The following is a 21,428-nucleotide window of genomic DNA, read 5'->3' as shown; positions in this document are numbered from 1 at the left end:
GCCTCTTGAAATTAGTGATTATGTGTGGCTAATCATCGCACCAGCAAGTTGGACAGTAAGTGGGAAAGAGATCCCTACATCGTTTCAGCTATCCACAATCCAGCAACTGACACCTATGATATCACCAGAGAAAACAAATCACCTCAAATAGTACATCGCAATCGCTTGAAACTGTGTAACAAGGAGAAAGATACTCCAGGAGGAATCCTTCCAGACAAAACTGTTGCAGAGGAACATCAGCCTCCAATTCAAGTGCCTGAACTACCAGTTAAGCCTGTAGAGCCTATGCAGACTGTCGAAAAACTAATGACAGAAACTGATCCTCTAAAATTGTTCATTACACCATGGTTAAACATTGCTGTGCCTGCTCCCGTCAGTACAGTGTCATGTCAGCCAGAGGAACCACCTCAGGAAGAAGTTTCAGTAGTGCAAAAAACTCCAGATGTACCAAGTCCACTTGCGCCAAGGCCAAAAGAAGGACCGCCAATTTGCAGATCCAGTCGGATTACAAAGGGACAACTACCAGCTCGTTATAGGGCAGTGATGGCGAACCTATGGCACGGGTGCCAGATGCGGCACTCAGAGCCCTCTCTGTGGGCACCCGCACCCTGGAAAAAGTCTATGGTGTACCAATAAGCGTAAAATATGGAAAATTTCAGCCCGCACAACCCCTAGCAGGTGCAGATTGCTGTGGCGAAATAGAGATATAAATGTAAAAACACAAAATGCAATCGCACACTGCAACCAGCACTCTGCCCTGCCTTTATGCTGGATGTTGAATAAGGCATTGGTGTACATTTTGGCCAAAGCGTAATAAGCCACTCACCACGTCAAGGTCGCCTTCATGAGTGGTCCCTAACACTAGTTCCTACCTTTTATGGGCCATGACAGCCACACAAAGTCCAGGGAGCGCAGGTACAGCATGCACGCCAAGCCCACTCTGCTTTTAACCCCGTCCGGTGCCATTACAGCTTTCATCGGATCCAGGGATGCAAGTACTCACATGCATGCTGAGCCCACTTTATACTTCTCCTGGAGCCTAATGGCTACTGGTAGGTGCTGTATAAGCAGACTCAGTTTTATACTGACTTTAAAACCAGCCTCCAGGGGGCAGATTAACTGGACAGGTGTGCTTGACTGCTTGGAGATCGCCACGCCTCCAATACGTACTACAAAGAGAAAAATATGGAAAATTTCAGCCCGCACAACCCCTAGCAGGTGCAGATTGCTGTGGCGAAGCTGTAATGGCACCGGACGGGGTTAAAAGCAGAGTGTGCTTGGCGTGCATGCTGTACCTGCGCTCCCTGGACTTTATGTGGCTGTCATGGCCCATAAAAGGTAGGAACTAGTGTTAGGGACCACTCATGAAGGCGACCTTGACGTGGTGAGTGGCTTATTACGCTTTGGCCAAAATGTACACCAATGCCTTATTCAACATCCAGCATAAAGGCAGGGCAGAGTGCTGGTTGCAGTGTGCGATTGCATTTTGTGTTTTTACATGTGTACCAATAAGCCTTAGACTTTTCCTCCCATTCATCAGCAAAGGGCGCGCTATGAACGGCACAGGCAGTTATTATAGCTAAATGATAAAGTACATGGAAGATACACTATATTGGTATTCAGGTTAAATTGCTATGTTGGAACTTTGTGATAAATAAGTGGGTTTAGGTTGCAGTTTGGGCACTCGGTCTCTAAAAGGTTCACCATCACCGTTATAGGGAATGCTTACTTGAAAATCAGAGGAGAGTGCTTTCAGCTATTCCAGTTTAATGTGGATTACAATTTCGCTTCTTGGTGAAACTACAGAGCCTGGACTTTCAGAGCACCTGTCATGTTTCCTGAGGTTCTACAATGCCCAGACAGTAGAAACACCCCACAAATGACCCCATTTCGGAAAGTAGACACCCTAAGGTATTCGCTGATGGGCATAGTGAGTTCATGGAAGTTTTTATTTTTTGTCCCAAGTTAGCGGAAATGGAATTTATTTATATTTTTTCTTACAAAATCTCATATTCCACTAACTTGTGACAAAAAATAAAATTTTACATGAACTCACCATACCCCTCACGGAATACCTTGGGGTGTCTTCTTTCCAAAATGGGGTCACTTGTGGGGTATTTATACTGCCCTTGCATTTTAGGGGCCCTAAAGCGTGAGAAGTAGTTTGGAATCCAAATGCGTAAAAATGCCCTGTGAAATCCTAAAAGGTACTCATTGGAATTTGGGCCCCTTTGCGCACCTAGGCTGCAAAAAAGGGTCACACATGTGGTATCGCCGTACTCAGGAGAAGTAGGGCAATGTGTTTTGGGGTGTATTTTTACATATACCCATACTGTGTGTGAGAAATATCTCTGTAAATGACAACTTTTTACATTATTTTATACAAAGTTGTCAATTTACAGAGATATTTCTCTCACCCAGCATGGGTATATGTAAAAATACACTCCAAACCACATTGCCCTACTTCTCATGAGTACTGCGATACCACATGTGTGACACTTTTTTGCAGCCTAGGTGCACAAAGGGGCCCAAATTCCAATGAGTACCTTTTAGGTGGGGCGGACTGAACGCAAGTCTGCGCACAAGATCAGGCCTGATCGGGCGAACGCTGCGTTTTTTGTAGAGCCTATAGAACGTTTTTTGTAGAGCCTATAGCAATTGCGGACAAGAAAAGGCATTTTCTATATAGTTCTGGCAATGTGCGGATCCGAAAATGCGGAAAGCACATTGCCGGTGTCTGTGTTTTGCGGATACGCAAAACACATACAGACGTCTGAATGGAGCTTTACAGGGGGGTGATCAATGACAGGGGGGTGATCAGGGAGTCTATATGGGGTGATCAACGGTTAATAAGGGGTTAATAAGTGACAGGGGGGGGGGTGTAGTGTAGTGTGGTGATTGGTGCTACTTACAGAGCTGCCTGTGTCCTCTAGTGGTCGATCCAAGCAAAAGGGACCACCAGAGGACCAGGTAGCAGGTATATTAGACGCTGTTAACAGAACAGCGTCTAATATACCTTTTTGGGGTTAAAAAAAATCGCATCTACAGCCTGCCAGCGAATGATCGCTGCTGGCAGGCTGTAGATCAACTTCTCAGCTGAGCGTCGCTGTGAACCCGGCCGCCCGCAGGACGCATCCCTGCGTGAGGCGGTTGGGAGGAGGTTAAGTAAAAAAAGAAAAAAAAAAGCCCCTATTTTATAATAAAATTAAAAAAAGAAAAGAAAAGAAAAAAAAACAGCTCTATAAATATATAACATGATCCACCCTGTCCGATAAACCCCATAAAAATAAAAAAACATTGTAAAAAAAAAGCCATTTTTGTCACCTTACATCACAAAAAGTGCAACACCAAGTGATCAAAAAGGCGTATGTCCCACAAAATGGTATCAATAAAACCGTCACCTCATCCGCTAAAATTCCCCTACATAAGAAAATCGCTAAAAAAATTAACACATAGAGACACTAAAAACATAATATTTTGTTTCAAAAATGCTATTATTGTGCTAAAGTGAAACAAATTAAAAAAATATATACACATTAGGTATCGCCGCATCCGTAACAACAGCTCTATAAAAATATTGAGCTAACCCCTCAGATGACCATGGTAAAAAAAAAGGCATTTTTGTCACACAAATTGCAACACCAAGCGATCAAAAAGGCGTATGCCCCACAAAATAGTACCATAGCTATGGCTATGACGCACTAAAACATCATTATTTCGGTTTAATTTTTTTTATTATTGGGTAAAATTTTAATAAATAAGAAAAAGTAGACATATTGGGTATTGCCATGTCTGTAACGACCTGCTCTAAAAAAATGTCACATGAAAACACAGGTGGAAAAAGTTCTGAAATGATTTATCTTTGTCTCCTTTTTTTAAAGCACAGAAACCTGACATTTTAACAGGGGTGTGTACACTTTTTATATCCACTGTGTATATACACTCACCTAAAGAATTATTAGGAACACCTATTCTATTTCTCATTAATTGCGATTATCTAGTCAACCAATCACATGGCAGTTGCTTCAATGAATGTAGGGTTGTGGTCCTGGTCAAGACAATCTCCTGAACTCCAAACTGAATGTCAGAATGGGAAAGAAAGGTGATTTAAGCAATTTTGAGCGTGGCATGGTTGTTGGTGCCAGATGGGCCGGTCTGAGTATTTCACAATCTGCTCAGTTACTGGGATTTTCACGCACAACCATTTCTAGGGTTTACAAAGAATGGTGTGAAAAGGGAAAAACATCCAGTATGAGGCAGTCCTGTGGGCAAAAATGCCTTGTTGATGCTAGAGGTCAGAGGAGAATGGGCCGACTGATTCAAGCTGATAAAAGAACAACGTTGACTGAAATAACCACTCGTTACAACCGAGGTATGCAGCAAAGCATTTGTGAAGCCACAACACGCACAACCTTGAGGCGGATGGGCTACAACAGCAGAAGACCCCACCGGGTACCACTCATCTCCACTACAAATAGTAAAAAAGAGGCTACAATTTGCACGAGCTCACCAAAATTGGACTGTTGAAGACTGGAAAAATCTTGCCTGGTCTGATGAGTCTCGATTTCTGTTGAGACATTCAAATGGTAGAGTCCGAATTTGGCGTAAAAAGAATGAGAACATGTATCCATCATGCCTTGTTACCACTGTGCAGGCTGGTGGTGGTGTAATGGTGTGGGGGATGTTTTCTGGGCACACTTTAGGCCCCTTAGTGCCAATTGGCCATCGTTTAAATGCCATGGGCTACCTGAGCATTGTTTCTGACCATGTCCATCCCTTCATCACCACCATGTACCCATCCTCTGATGACTACTTCCAGCAGGATAATGCACCATGTCACAAAGCTTGAATCATGTCAAATTGGTTTCTTGAACATGACAATGAGTTCTCTGTACTAAAATGGCCCCCACAGTCACCAGATCTCAACCCAATAGAGCATCTTTGGGATGTGGTGGAACGGGAGCTTCGTGCCCTGGATGTGCATCCCTCAAATCTCCGTCAACTGCAAGATGCTATCCTATCAATATGGGCCAACATTTGTAAAGAATGCTATCAGCACCTTGTTGAATCAATGCCACGTAGAATTAAGGCAGTTCTGAAGGCAAAAGGGGGTCCAACACCGTATTAGTATGGTGTTTCTAATAATTCTTTAGGTGAGTATATATATAGCCACGCTTGAGGAAGGCTCGCGATTTGAGCCGAAACGTTGCACCACTGGTGTGAATAAAGGGTTCACCACTTTTACTACTGGAGTGCCGCTCATTTTTCCTAGAATATTCATCAGGGTAGTCAGTCCATTCCCTTTGGGACGTGCACCCGTTTTCTCATTTGGGAGCCAGTGCCGCCATTTTTCTTCGTTTATATATATATATATATATATATATATATATATAATATATACAAAATCTTTATCAGAAATATATTTCCATCTTCTTAGTTTTATGTTAAATATCTATCAATTGAGGAACAAAGTCATCTGAATCAAAAGGTAGGCAATCTTTATCTCCTGCCGACAGTGAGACAACCAGATAACACACAATACAATTGTGACAAGCTCTGCTAAGCAGCTGTCTGATTATACTAGGAGTCTGGGCTTTATATAAGGTGCCTTATGTAAGCAATAAAGAAATAAGCTATATAATAATAATAATCTCTATAACTAGGCAGGTTAGTCGATACTTTGCACAGAACATATAACAGGAGGTTTCTATAGAATATGACAGGATGATGAGGCAGGATGTTCTATAAACTGTTGACCCAGATGTTCTCTGCAGTTGTGCTTTATTACCCAAGTCAACAGTCTTTACAAAAATCACTTTGTTAACCCTTAAAATGATATGAATTTCAAAAATAAGTGGCAAATGAGGTTTAACACTGACAAATGTAAGGCTATGTACATGGGAAGGAATAATGCAAGTCACCCGTACATACTAAATGGTAAAACACTGGGTAACACTGACATGGAAAAGGACCTAGGAATTTTAGTGAACAGCAAACTAAGCTGTAGAAACCAGTGTCAGGCAGCTGCCAGGGGAAATTAGATAATGGGCTACATCAAAAGGGGGCATTGATGCCCATGAAAAGAACATAGTCCTGCCACTTTACAAGTCACTAGTCAGACCACACATGGAGTACTGTGTACAGTTCTGGGCTCCTGTAAACAAGGCAGACATAGCAGAGCTGGGGGGGGGGGGGGTTTAGAGGAGGGCAACTAAAATAATAACTGGAATGGGTGGACTACAGTACCCTGAAAGATGATCAAAATTAGGATTATTCACTCTAGAAAAAAGAAGACTGAGGGCAGATCTAATACCTATGTATAAATATATCAGGGGTCAGTACAGAGATCACTCCCATCATCTATTTATTCCCAGGACTGTGATGAGGGGACATCCACTGCGTCTGGAGGAAAGAAGGTTTGTACACAAACATAGAAGAGGAATCTTTACAGTGAGAGCAGTGAGACTATGGAACGCTCTGCCTGAGGAGGTGGTGATGGTGAGTACAATAAAAGAGTTCAAGAGGGGTCTGGATGTATTTCTGGAGTGTAATAATATTACAGGCTATAGCTACTAGAGGGGATCGTTGATCCAGGGAGTTATTCCGATTGCCTGATTGGAGTTGGGAACAATTTTTTTCCGCTTAAAGTGGGGAAAATTGGCTTCTACCTCACAGTTGTTTTTTTTGCCTTCCTCTGGATCAACTTGCAGGATAACAGGCCGAACTAGATGGATAGATGTCTTTTTCAGCCTTATAAACTGCAAATAACTGGGCATTTACAAGTGTGAATGACGCCCGTTTTTCCACATGTCTGGACACCAGCTCTTGTGGGAATCCAGCTCTATTTTTATACTCTCACATATAGGCCCCTGTATTTGCAGTTTTACAGGAATGGAGGGTCCCCATACCGATCACAGGCAGGGTGGAATACTGTTTTTTTGTTTGTTTGTTTTTTCCCTCACCAAACATGTGTTTAGATGAGATATATATAAAAAAAACTAAAACTTAGTTTCACTTTTGACTGGATCTGTCCTTTGATTACCAATATTCATTCAATACAGCCCTCTGGTAACTGAAAGCAAGGGGCTGTTTTATCTCCCTGTAAAAAGGAGTATCTGAAGGAATGAAGCCAGTTAGTGACCACCATAAAAACACATAAGGGAGGTCACGAACGGGCTAAGCATGAAGATGGCTTCTCTTTTATGTGTTTTTTTTTATGTTTAACAAGAGATGATTTATGATTGAAACATTTCCCACATTCTGAACATGAAAATGGCTTCTCCCCTCTGTGATTTCTCTGATGTATAACAAGTTCTGATTTCTGGTTAAAACATTTCCCACATTCTGAACATGAAAATGGCTTCTCCCCTGTGTGAATTCTCTGATGTATAACAAGACCTGATTTCTGGTTAAAACACTTTCCACATTCTGAACATGAAAATGGCTTCTCTCCTGTGTGAATTCTCTGATGTATAACAAGATCTGATTTCTGGTTAAAACATTTTCCACATTCTGAACAAGAAAATGGCTTCTCTCCTGTGTGAATTCTCTGATGTATAACAAGATGCGATTTACGGTTAAAACATTTTCCACATTCTGAACATGAAAATGGCTTTTCTCCTGTGTGAATTCTCTGATGTATAACAAGATGTGATTTATGGTTAAAACATTTCCCACATTCTGAACATGAAAATGGCTTCTCCCCTGTGTGATTTCTCTGATGTATAACAAGAGCTGATTTATACTTAAAACATTTCCCACATTCTGAACATGAAAATGACTTCTCCCCTGTGTGATTTCTCTGATGTATAACAAGAGCTGATTTATACTTAAAACATTTCCCACATTCTGAACATGAAAATGACTTCTCCCCTGTGTGATTTCTCTCATGTATAACAAGATCAGATTTTTGTTGAAAACATTTTTCATGTTCTGAACATGAAAATGGTTTCTCTTTTACGTGAGCTGTTTGATGTTTAGCACATCTTCTGAGACTTTCATTCTGTGTTACAGTCGGTGATGAATCAGAAGATTGGACCTGTTTAAAATATTCAAATGAAGCATTGTTGCTGTGATTGAATGAGGGTATATCTTGCATATTGGCATGCTCTTGCAATGTATCTCTTGTGATACCATAATCATCTACTTCAAAATCTGAAGATACCAGATGTTTCTCCAAGTTCCTGGTACAGTGATCTGCCAAGAATAAGACACATTTTATTATTGATGAATAACATTAAAATTGCATTGAAGTTTATAACTTTTCCATATAAAAAAATCTACAGAAAGTTTAAGACATGGCACACAATTAGAATATCAATTGACTAAAACAGTGGTGGCCAAACAGACCACAATCTAATAGTAGACCGAGGGGCATAACTAGAAAACGCTGGCTCCCACTTTGAGCAACTTCCCTGCAACCCCCACCCAATCAGTCATTTAAAAGATATATAAATAAAAAATTTACTAGCGCTGGACAAGAGGAGACAAATCCCCTCTTAGTGCCCCACACAATAGTTATCTCCCCTCAGTGGCCCTTTCACAGTGGAATTCCCCCTTAGTGCCCTCTTAAAAGTACTGATGCTCCCTAAGTGCATTACTCAGTAGAATTTCCTTGAGGTCTCCACACAGTAGTTATGCCCCCTTTGTGCGCCCCCTGCAGTAGTGCTGTCCCTTAGCCCCCCCCCCCCTTTACATCAGTGAAGCTCCTGTACTGTGAATAAAGTTAAAGTAATACCGAGCCCATCATGATCTTCCCAGCAGCAGACAAATATCTGGTGTTCAGTGGTGAGACTTTTTTGTATGACCTCTTAAGGCTACATTCACACGTGGAAAAAAAGGCCATAAAAACGGACACTTAGTGTTTTTCAACCATTTTTTTGCATCCCTTTCTTGGTAGTCTGGACTTTGGCATTCATTTTTAACGGCCAATATTTGAGGATGATTTAGATGATTTTTATTTGCTTGTTTTATTTAATTACCAATCCCTGCAGTATACATAATGTCCCCCATAGTGGTCCCATTTAGTAATAATGTCCCTCAGGGTGGCCCCCATCAGTAATAATTAATAATGTTAATAATGTGCAGGGTTTTGTTTTTACAGGAAACAATAAATTACTCCTGTCATCCACTTGTACGCGTAGAGAAAAGTCGCTCTTCATTTGGTGCTAAAGGACCTACACTCTCAGTGGGTTGATGTCACCATGCGCTCCTAAGCAATAATGCTGGGAGAGCATGGTGATGTCATCACGTTGGTGGCACAGGTCCATCAGCACCAAGAGAGACTGCCTTGTGTGTGCAAGCGGATAAGGCAATTTATTTTTATTTTAACACCTAAAATGGCCATTTTCCCCTGGTGTGCCCATTTTAAACAGCCATTACATGGATGCACTCCTGTCTAAATGGCCATTAAAAATAGTGCCAATAATTTACATGGGGTCCATCTGGCAGTGAAAACTGCCACAAATAGGACATGTCCTATTTTTCACAAACACTATTCACTCGCCTTAAAAAATGGCCACATGATTAGCGCCATTGAGTTCAATTCATTCTAAAAACTGCTGTGTGCCATTTTTCACTGTTGTGTGAATGTAGCCTTATCCTGCAGCCTTTCCCGATTACACAAACTACATATAGCGCCGAAGAATAATCCTGTGTCCCGAAAATCATCACTGCAGCTAGGACACTGTGCACACGAGGTCTCTCCAAATCTCAGTCTTGTCACTGTCAAGTAAACAAACTGCATGGCCCACACCATAACATCTTCCTTTTTCATGAATTTATATTAAAGGGGTTGCCTCATCTGAGACAATGGGGTCAATTCGCCAGGATATTCCCCTATTGTCTGGTAGGAGCCTAAACGGAGCACATAAAGTGGTGTAGGGTGCACTGTGCATGCACGGCACTGGCTTAGCTATTTCTGTCGGGCCCATCAAAATGAATGGGAATGGTGGGCGGTCATGCGTGGTGCACTACCTTTCACTTCGATGGGGAGAGCGCTTGGTGGTGGCCGGACCAGAGTCCTCCAGCCACCACTTTGGCCCACTCTGTTCTCGATATAGGTGGTGGTCCCATCGGTTGGACCCACACCTATTAGACAATGGGGGAATATCCTAGTGATATGCCCCCATTGTCTCAGATGAGACAACTTTTTTAACGCCCTAGTGACCAGCCTATTTTGGGCCTTACTGACCAAGTGTTTTTCTTCCTTTTTTCATCGTTGCGTTCCAAGAGCTATAACTTTTTAATTTTTCTGTATATATATATATATATATATATATATATATATATATATATACACATACATACATACATACACTCACCTAAAGAATTATTAGGAACACCATACTAATATGGTGTTGGACCCCCTTTTGCCTTCAGAACTGCCTTAATTCTATGTGGCATTGATTCAACAAGGTGCTGATAGCATTCTTTAGAAATGTTGGCCCATATTGATAGGATAGCATATTGCAGTTGATGGAGATTTGAGGGATGCACATCCAGGGCACGAAACTCCTGTTCCACCACATCCCAAAGATGCTCTATTGGGTTGAGATCTGGTGACTGTGGGGCCATTTTAGTACAGTCAACTCATTGTCATGTTCAAGAAACCAATTTGAAATTATTCGAGCTTTGTGACATGGTGAATTATCCTGCTGGAAGTAGCCATCAGTGGATGGGTACATGGTGGTCATGAAGGGATGGACATGGTCACAAACAATGCTCAGGTAGCCTGTGGCATTTAAACGATGGCCAATTGGCACTAATGGGCCTAAAGTGTGCCCAGAAAACATCCCCCACACCATTACACCACCACCACCAGCCTGCACAGTGGTAACAAGGCATGATAGATACATGTTCTCATTCTGTTTACGCCAAATTCAGACTACCATTTGAATGTCTCAACAGAAATCGAGACTCATCAGACCAGGCAAGATTTTTCCAGTCTTCAACAGTCCAATTTTGGTGAGTTCGTGCAAATTGTAGCCTCTTTTTCCTATTTGTAGTGGAGATGAGTGGTACCCGGTGGGGTCTTCTGCTGTTGTAGCCCCCCTTTCTTTCCCATTCTGACATTCAGTTTGGAGTTCAGGAGATTGTCTTGACCAGGACCACAACCCTACATGCATTGAAGCAACTGCCATGTGGTTGGTTGACTAGATAATCGCACTTAATGAGAAATAGAACAGGTGTTCCTAATAATTCTTTAGGTGAGTGTATGTATGTATATATATATATATATATATATATATATATATACACACACACACACACACACACACAGTCAGGTCCATAAATATTGGGACATGGACACAATTCTAACATTTTTGTCTCTATACACCACCACAATGGATTTGAAATGAAACGAACAAGATGTGCTTTAACTGTCAACTTTAATTTGAGGGTATTTACATCCAAATCAGGTGAACGGTGTAGGAATTACAACAGTTTGCATATGTGCCTCCCACTTGTTAATAGACCAAAAGTATTGGGACAATTGCCTTCTCAGGTGTACCATGGCCAGGTGTGTGTTATTCCCTCATTATCCCACTTACAAGGAGCCGATAAAAAGGTCCACAGTTCATTTCAAGTGTGCTATTTGCATTTGGAATCTGTTGCTGTCAACTCTCAAGATGAGATCCAAAGAGCTGTCACTATCAGTGAAGCAAGCCATCATTAGGCTGAAAAAAACACAACAAACCCATCAGAGAGATAGCAAAAACATTAGGCGTGGCCAAAACAACAGTTTGGAAATTTCTTAAAAAGAAGGAACACACCGGTGAGCTCAGCAACACCAAAAGACCTGGAAGACCACGGAAAACAACTGTGGTGGATGACTGAAGAATTCTTTCCCTGGTGAAGAAAACACCCTTCACAACAGTTGGCCAGATCAAGAACACTCTCCAGGAGGTAGGTGTATGTGTGTCAAAGTCAACAATCAAGAGAAGACTTCACCAGAGTGAATACAGAGGGTTCACCACAAGATGTAAACCATTGGTGAGCCTCAAAAACAGAAAGACCAGATTAGAGTTTGCCAAACGACATCTAAAAAAGCCTTCACAGTTCTGGAACAACATCCTATGAACAGATGAGACCAAGATCAACTTGTACCAGAGTGATGGGAAGAGAAGAGTATGGAGAAGGAAAGGAACTGCTCATGATCCTAAGCATACTACCTCATCAGTGAAGCATGGTGGTGGTAGTGTCATGGAGTGGGCATGTATGGCTGCCAATGGAACTGGTTCTCTTGTATTTATTGATGATGTCACTGCTGACAAAAGCAGTAGGATGAATTCTGAAGTGTTTCAGGCAATATTATCTGCTCATATTCAGCCAAATGCTTCAGAACTCATTGGACGGCACTTTACAGTGCAGATGGACAATAACCCAAAGCATACTGCAAAAGCAACCAAAGTTGCTTAAAGGGACACTGACAGGCCCAAAAAGCATATTTAGGGGTATATATGACAGTATAGGTCTTATAAAGGGTATTAGAATCATCTAAGTATCCCCCCTGTCCACCTCATAAATACAGTATTATGAAGTTTTATAACCTGCTTTCCTGGTGTTCAATCTGCCCAAGGGGCGGTGCTTCATATCAACTTGCGCCCAGCCAGCCTCACCACAACTGCCGTTTGAAGTGCCGCCCAGCTCATCAATATTCACTGAGCTGGGCGCCTACTCTGAAGCGCTGTACTAGTGTCCCCGGCCATCTTCAGCGCATGCGCCCGGCACCCTCACTGGCCGGGATCGCATCGCGCGTCTGCTTTATGCGCATGCGCCGGGCACAGCAGCGCCCCGCATGCGCATAAAGCAGACGCGCAATGCGATCCCGGCCAGTGAGGGTGCCGGGCGCATGCGCTGAAGATGGCCGGGGACTCTAGTACAGCGCTTCAGAGTAGCCGCCCAGCTCAGTGAATATTGATGAGCTGGGCGGCGCTTCAAACGGCAGTTGTGGCGAGGCTGGCTGGGTGCAAGTTGATATGAAGCACCGCCCCTTGGGCAGATTGAACACCAGGAAAGCAGGTTATAAAACTTCAGATTACTGTATTTATAAGTTGGACAGGGGGGATACTTAGATGATTCTAATACCCTTTATAAGACCTATACTGTCATATATACCCCTAAATATGCTTTTTGGGCCTGTCAGTGTCCCTTTAAGGGCAAGAAGTTGAATGTTCTGCAATGGCCAAGTCAATCACCTGACCTGAATCCGATTGAGCATGCATTTCACTTGCTGAAGACAAAATTGAAGGGGAAATGCCCCAAGAACAGGCAGGAACTGAAGACAGTTGCAGTAGAGCATCACCAGGGATGAAACCCAGCGTCTGGTGATGTCGATGCGTTCCAGACTTCAGGCTGTAATTGACTGCAACGGATTTGCAACCAAGTATTAAAAAGAGAAAGTTTGATTTATGATTATTATTCTGTCCCATCACTTTTGGTCCCTTCACAAATGGGAGGCACATATGCAAACTGTTGTAATTCCTACACCGTTCACCTGATTTGGATGTAAATGCCCTCAAATTAAAGCTGACAGTCTGCAGTTAAAGCACATCTTGTTTGTTTCATTTCAAATCTATTGTGGTGGTGTATAGAGCAAAAAATGTCAGAATTGTTCTGATGTCCCAATATTTATGGACCTGACTATATATATATATATATACAGTACAGACCAAAAGTTTGGACACACCTTCTCATTCAAAGAGTTTTCTTTATTTTCATGACTATGAAAATTGTAGACTCACACTGAAGGCATCAAAACTATGAATTAACACATGTGAAATTATATACATAACAAAAAAGTGTGAAACAACTGAAAATATGTCATATTCTAGGTTCTTCAAAGTAGCCACCTTTTGCTTTGATTACTGCTTTGCACACTCTTGGCATTCTCTTGATGAGCTTCAAGAGGTAGTCACCTGAAATGGTCTTCCAACAGTCTTGAAGGAGTTCCCAGAGATGCTTAGCACTTGTTGGCCCTTTTGCCTTCACTCTGCGGTCCAGCTCACCACAAACCATCTTGATTGGCTTCAGGTCCGGTGACTGTGGAGGCCAGGTCATCTGGCGCAGCACCCCATCACTTTCCTTCATGGTCAAATAGCCCTTACACAGCCTGGAGGTGTGTTTGGGGTCATTGTCCTGTTGAAAAATAAATGATGGTCCAACTAAATGCAAACCGGATGGAATAGCATGCCACTGCAAGATGCTGTGGTAGCCATGCTGGTTCAGTATGCCTTCAATTTTGAATAAATCCCCAACAGTTTCACCAGCAAAGCACCCCCACACCTCCTCCTCCATGCTTCACGGTGGTAACCAGGCATGTAGAGTCCATCCGTTCACCTTTTCTGCGTCGCACAAAGACACGGTGGTTGGAACCAAAGATTTCAAATTTGGACTCCTCAGACCAAAGCACATATTTCCACTGGTCTAATGTCCATTCCTTGTGTTCTTTAGCCCAAACAAGTCTCTTCTGCTTGTTGCCTGTCCTTAGCAGTGGTTTCCTAGCAGATATTCTACCATGAAGGCCTGATTCACACAGTCTCCTCTTAACAGTTGTTCTAGAGATGTGTCTGCTGCTAGAACTGGTCATTGACCTGGTCTCTAATCTGAGCTGCTGTTAACCTGCGATTTCTGAGGCTGGTGACTCGGATAAACTTATCCTCCGCAGCAGAGGTGACTTTTGGTCTTCCTTTCCTGGGGCGGTCCGCACGTGAGCCAGTTTCTTTGTAGCGCTTGATGGTTTTTGTGACTGCACTTGGGACACTTTCAAAGTTTTCCCAATTTTTCGGACTGACTGACCTTCATTTCTTAAAGTACTGATGGCCACTCGTTTTTCTTCACTTAGAATTTGTATTATGGCAAGAAAAAAGCAGCTAACAGTCTATTCAGTAGGACTATCAGCTGTGTATCCACCTGACTTCTCCACAAGGCAACTGATGGTCCCAACCCCATTTATAAGGCAAGAAATCCCACTTATTAAACCTGACAGGGCAAACCTGTGAAGTGAAAACCATTTTAGGTGACTACCTCTTGAAGCTCATCAAGAGAATGCCAAGAGTGTGCAAAGCAGTAATCAAAGCAAAAGGTGGCTACTTTGAAGAACCTAGAATGACATATTTTCAGTTGTTTCACACTTCTTTGTTATGTATATAATTCCACATGTGTTAATTCATAGTTTTGATGCCTTCAGTGTGAATCTACAATTTTCATATATATATATATATATATATATATATATATATACATACACACACACACACACACGGGGGGGGGGGGGGCTTGTTTTTTGAGGGAGAAATTGTCATTTTTAATGGTGCCATTTTTGGTGTACACATAACTTTCTGATCAAATTTTATTACTCTTTCTGGGAGGGAGAAGGGAAAAACAGCAATACTGCCACTGGGTTTTTATATTATAAATTTTATGGCGTTCATTTTTTGGTATAAATAACATAATATCTTTATTCTCTGGGTCACTACGATTACAGTGATACCAAATCCATATTATTTTTTTTTTTAGTTTTTTGCAATGAAACACCTTTTTTTTTTTTAAAGAAAAAAATGTTTTCGCATTGCCGCTTCCCAAGATCCATCGCTTTTTATTATGTTTTTTCGGTGGTAACTAAGAATAAATTAGCAATTCTGTCTTTTTTTTAATTTTTTTTTATGGCATTCACTGTAGATGATAATTTACGTGATACTTGTCCTCTCAAAGCCAGTGTGAGCGAGTACTGTCTATCTGGACAACGGTCCATTAGCATATCAAAGTGTCACGGCTGTGTCATGGTCTGGTGTAGTGGACCATGACACTTTTGCCGTGCATGTTTATTGCTGGTGGCAACATGTTGTTTTGCATGTTTTGACACTTCCCCTTTAACCACTTGGCGCCGCGCTAACGCCGAAAGGCGTCATCGCGGCGGCTCTCCCAGGCTACGCTAACGCCAATAGGCGTCATCTCGCGTGAGCCGAGATTTCCTGTGAACGCGCGCACACAGGCGCGCGCGCTCACAGGAACGGAAGGTAAGCGAGTGAATCTCCAGCCTGCCAGCGGCGATCGTTCGCTGGCAGGCTGGAGATGTGATTTTTTTAACCCCTAACAGGTATATTAGACGCTGTTTTGATAACAGCGTCTAATATACCTGCTACCTGGTCCTCTGGTGGTCCCTTTTGTTTGGATCGACCACCAGAGGACACAGGCAGCTCAGTAAAGTAGCACCAAACACCACTACACTACACTACACCCCCCCTGTCACTTATTAACCCTTTATGAACCACTGATCAGCCCATATAGACTCCCTGATCACCCCCCTGTCATTGATCACCCCCCTGTAAGGCTCCATTCAGAGGTCCGTATGATTTTTACGGATCCACGGATACATGGATCGGATCCGCAAAACGCATACGGACGTCTGAATGGAGCCTTACAGGGGGGTGATCAATGACAAGGGGGTGATCACGCATATAGACTTCCTGATCACTTCCCTGTCATTGATCACCCCCCTGTAAGGCTCCATTCAGACGTCCGTATGATTTTTACGGATCCACTGATACATGGATCGGATCCGCAAAACACATACGGATGTCTGAATGGAGCCTTACAGGGGGGTGATCAATGACAGAGGAGTGATCACCCATATAAACTCCCTGATCACCTCCGTCATTGATCACCCCCCTGTAAGGATCCATTCAGACGTCCGTATGATTTTTACGGATCCACGGATACATGGATCGGATCCGCAAAACACATACGGATGTCTGAATGGAGCCTTACAGGGGGGTGATCAGGGAGTCTATATGGGATGATCACCCCCCTGTAAGGCTCCATTCAGACGTCTGCATGTGTTTTACGGATCCACGCATCCATGGATCGGATCCGCAAAACGCATACGGACGTCTGAATGGAGCCTTACAGGGGGGTGATCAGTGACAGGGGGGTGATCACCCCATATACACTCCCTGATAACCCCCTGTCATTGATCACCCCCCTGTCATTGATCACCCCCCTGTAAGGCTCCATTCAGACGCCCGTATGTGTTTTACGGATCCACGCATCCATGGATCGGATCCGCAAAACGCATACGGACGTCTGAATGGAGCCTTACAGGGGGGTGATCAGGGAGTCTATATGGGATGATCACCCCCCTGTAAGGCTCCATTCAGACGTCTGCATGTGTTTTACGGATCCACGCATCCATGGATCGGATCCACAAAACGCATACGGACGTCTGAATGGAGCCTTACAGGGGGGTGATCAGTGACAGGGGGGTGATCACCTCATATACACTCCCTGATCACCCCCTGTCATTGATCACCCCCCTGTCATTGATCACCCCCCTGTAAGGCTCCATTCAGACGCCCATATGTGTTTTACGGATCCACGCATCCATGGATCGGATCCGCAAAACGCATACGGACGTCTGAATGGAGCCTTACAGGGGGGTGATCAATGACAGGGGGGTGATCACCCCATATACACTCCCTGATCACCCCCCTGTCATTGATCACCCCCCAGTCATTGATCACCCCCATGTAAGGCTCCATTCAGACGTCCGTATGTGTTTTGCGGTTCCGATCTATGTATCCGTGGATCCGTAAAAAACATGGACGTCTGAATGGAGCCTTTCAGAGGGGTGATCAGTGACAGGGGGGTGATCACCCCATATACACTCCCTGATCACCCCCCTGTCATTGATCGCCCCCCTGTAAGGCTCCATTCAGAATTTTTTTTTGGCCAAGTTAGCGGAAATATATATATATTTTGTTTTTTCTTACAAAGTCTCATATTCCACTAACTTGTGTCAAAAAATAAAATCTCACGTGAACTCACCATACCCCTCACGGAATCCAAATGCGTAACATTTTTTAGACATTTATATTCCAGACTTCTTCTCACTCTTTAGGGCCCCTAAAATGCCAGGGCAGTATAAATACCCCACATGTGACCCCATTTCGGAAAGAAGACACCCCAAGGTATTCCGTGAGGGGCATATTGAGTCCATGAAAGATTGACATTTTTGTCCCAAGTTAGCGGAAAGGGAGACTTTGTGAGAAAAAAAATAAAATAAAAAATTTCCGCTAACTTGTGCCCAAAAAAAAATTTCTATGAACTCGCCATGCCCCTCATTGAATACCTTGGGGTGTCTTCTTTCCAAAATGGGGTCACATGTGGGGTATTTATACTGCCCTGGCATTATAGGGGCCCGAAACCATGAGAAGAAGTCTGGGATCCAAATGTCTAAAAATGCCCCCCTAAAAGGAATTTGGGCCCCTTTGCGCATCTAGGCTGCAAAAAAGTGTCACACATCTGGTATCGCCGTACTCAGGAGAAGTTGGGCAATGTGTTTTGGGGTGTCATTTTACATATACCCATGCTGGGTGAGATAAATATCTTGGTCAAATGCCAACTTTGTATAAAAAAATGGGAAAAGTTGTCTTTTGCCAAGATATTTCTCTCACCCAGCATGGGTATATGTAAAATGACACCCCAAAACACATTCCCCAACTTCTCCTGAGTACGGCGATACCAGGTGTGTGTCACTTTTTTGCCGCCTAGGTGGGTAAAGGGGCACACATTCCAAAGAGCACCTTTTGGATGTCACAGGCCATTTTTTACACATTTTGATTTCAAACTACTAACCACACATTAGGGGCCCTAGAATGCCAGGGCAGTATAACTACCCCACAAGTGACCCCATTTTGGAAAGAAGACACCCCAAGGTATTTCGTGATGGGCATAGTGAGTTCATGGAAGTTTTTATTTTTTGTCACAAGTTAGTGGAATATGAGACTTTGTAAGAAAACAAATAAAAAAAAAAAATCATCATTTTCCGCTAACTTGTGACAAAAAATAAAAAGTTCTATGAACTCACTGTGCCCATCAGCGAATACCTTAGGGTGTCTACTTTCCGAAATGGGGTCATTTGTGGGGGTTTTCTACTGTCTGGGCATTGTAGAACCTCAGGAAACATGACAGGTGCTCAGAAAGTCAGAGCTGCTTCAAAAAGCGGAAATTCACATTTTTGTACCATAGTTTGTAAACGCTATAACTTTTACCCACACAATTTTTTTTTTATCCAAACATTTTTTTTTAATCAAAGACACGTAGAACAATAAATTTAGCGAAAAATTTATATATGGATGTCGTTTTTTTTGCAAAATTTTACAACTGAAAGTGAAAAATGTAATTTTTTTGCAAAAAAATCGTTAAATTTCGATTAATAACAAAAAAAGTAAAAATGTCAGCAGCAATGAAATACCACCAAATGAAAGCTCTATTAGTGAGAAGAAAAGGAGGTAAAATTAATTTGGGTGGTAAGTTGCATGACCGAGCAATAAACCGCTAAAGTTGTGGAGTGCCGATTTGTAAAAAAGGGCCTGGTCACTAGGGGGGTATAAACCTGTGGTCCTTAAGTGGTTAAGTTGTGTGTCCCTTCCCATCCTGGTGTGTTCGGGGTTAAGATTTGTCTTCCTTGGTGTGGAACTGGGTGTGGTCTCTAGGCTCTATTTATCCTTGTGTTTTGAGCCCGAGAGCTAGTTTTGTCTCCAGCATTGGTGTCACGGGTAGAATCACGGGAATCAACATAGAACGGAGGTGCACCCCCTGAGCTGTCACCCCTGTCCCTGCCTACTTGCACCACCCTCCCTAGGTGACGGAGTGCAACTGGGCGACAGTCCCTAACCTACTAAGTACAAGCAGAAAGAAAGAGACAGCAGGGAAGAGGATAGCCACTGAGAAGTTACAATAAGCGGACAAGAGGCAGAACAAAAACGGCAGGCGAGGCGGGTCAACTAGCCGAAGTCAGTCCATGAGGTCACGTCAGAACAAGGGAAGAGGCAAAGACAAATCCGTAAACAAGCCGAGATCAAAATCCGAGAGGTAGCGTCAAGGTACAGGGAGCAGGCAGAAGAGGTGTCAAGAGGCGGATCGAGGTTCAATTCCAGAGGTAGCTTAATAACAATAAAGTACGCAGCCTATAGGATGAAAATCACAGGCAACCTGTAGCCAGCAGGCCGCCTGTATTTAGTGGGGAGTGAAGGTCATGTGACGTGGCCAGACAAACAAGCCGAGCACCGAGTGATCAGCTCGGCACTCAAGGCAGACCTAGGAGCAGGGAACCTCCCAGCTAGCCATCCTGGGAACAAGGCCAAACACAGATCCTCGCTCCCGAAGCTAAGCAGCAGGTCTGCGGCTGATGGGAGACCGAGTGCACCTTCGGCGCCCCGTTACACTTGTGTGTGTTGGAGTGTTTATGTTCCTGGATTCCATCTGTCTAGTCTGTGGGCCATCCTAGTTGAACATCAATGTCACCCCCTTGTTTCTATGTTCTATCCCCTACCCTTACCTGTTGTGTTTGGTGTGGGTTTACTTTATGGGTGTGTGGTGATGTCTTGTTTGGTGTTATGCCTGGCATGGTTGCTAGACATCCCCTTGTCTGTCTACACCTCCGGAAGGGGGTCCCATTGGTTTCCTGTAGGGGTGAACCTAAAGCATAGAAGCAGTCTTCCCTGGAGCCAGCTTGCATCCGGTGTTCGCAGGAGGTTCCAGGTTGTTTGGTTGTCGTTGTTCCATCTTTGCTGCGGCAGATAAGTGTTGGTTGTTCTGGTGTGTTGTTGTTTTACCTGGTACTTACCTGCCGTTCAGTTGCAGCTCTATCTATGTTTTCCTTTCGGTTACTAGGCCACTGGAGAATCCGGTTTGTCTGTGTCCTTGAGGAACCGGTTTTCTCCTATCCCTGTCCCCTATGTAAGGGACCGCTAGGGTCAGTAGGATCCAGGTTCGAGTGTATGAGCCCTCCCCCCTTCAGGGGGCGCTCATACGGTCAGATCAGGGCGGCGATAGGAGGTGACCTGCTCCCTATCCCCGTTTTGTGGCCTAGTATCAGGTCCCATTATACGGTGGCTGGTTTCCCCCACTCCCCACCGTGACACAAAGGTACTGTAGTTGTCAATTATCTAAAGAATGGCTGACAATTGTCCAGTAGATGGTACATGGCTAGTGGGGCAGGAAAATTATGCTGCTTCTATCAGTCTTCAAGAGTTCACTGAAAATTGCTAGAAAACCATAAGGAACAACCAAAAGGATGTGTCCAAGCCATATTCTAGACAATGCTAGGACTGGCTGTTTAGCAAGAAAGGAAGAAAGAAGCGAAAAGGCAGAGGAGAGAAGGAGAAGAGAAAAGAAAAGTGCTACAGAAAAGGAAACCTGGAGGGACCAGAGCAAAGACAGGGACTGGAGAGACATGAAAAGTCCTCTGGATAGTAACTACACTGTACTGTAGAGGGATAGGAATTTGTGGTTTAGTTACCAAATGGTCTTATTATTATTAGTAATTATTAATAATTGTTATTGTGTACAAGTCTCTCCGTATGTGATATTTATTTTTGTTCCTTTATACTTTCATATATACTCATCAATAATAATAATAATTG

General features: G+C 43.3%; 1 protein-coding gene across 1 annotated transcript in view; it reads right to left on the bottom strand.

Annotated features, from left to right (window-relative positions):
• The window catches only part of LOC122940407 (zinc finger protein 850-like), a 335,684-nt gene that overhangs the window by 303,248 nt on the left and 11,008 nt on the right, over window positions 1-21,428 (bottom strand). Inside the window, exon 2 of the mRNA XM_044297073.1 lies at window positions 7,226-8,196. Coding sequence (XP_044153008.1) covers window positions 7,226-8,098 — 873 coding nt within the window. The 5' untranslated portion in view covers window positions 8,099-8,196. The remainder of the gene's footprint in view (window positions 1-7,225; window positions 8,197-21,428) is intronic.

The sequence above is a fragment of the Bufo gargarizans genome, chromosome 6, assembly GCF_014858855.1.
Source record: "Bufo gargarizans isolate SCDJY-AF-19 chromosome 6, ASM1485885v1, whole genome shotgun sequence".
Taxonomy (NCBI): Eukaryota; Metazoa; Chordata; class Amphibia; order Anura; family Bufonidae; genus Bufo; species Bufo gargarizans.
This window is presented reverse-complemented; position numbering and strand designations above follow the sequence as displayed.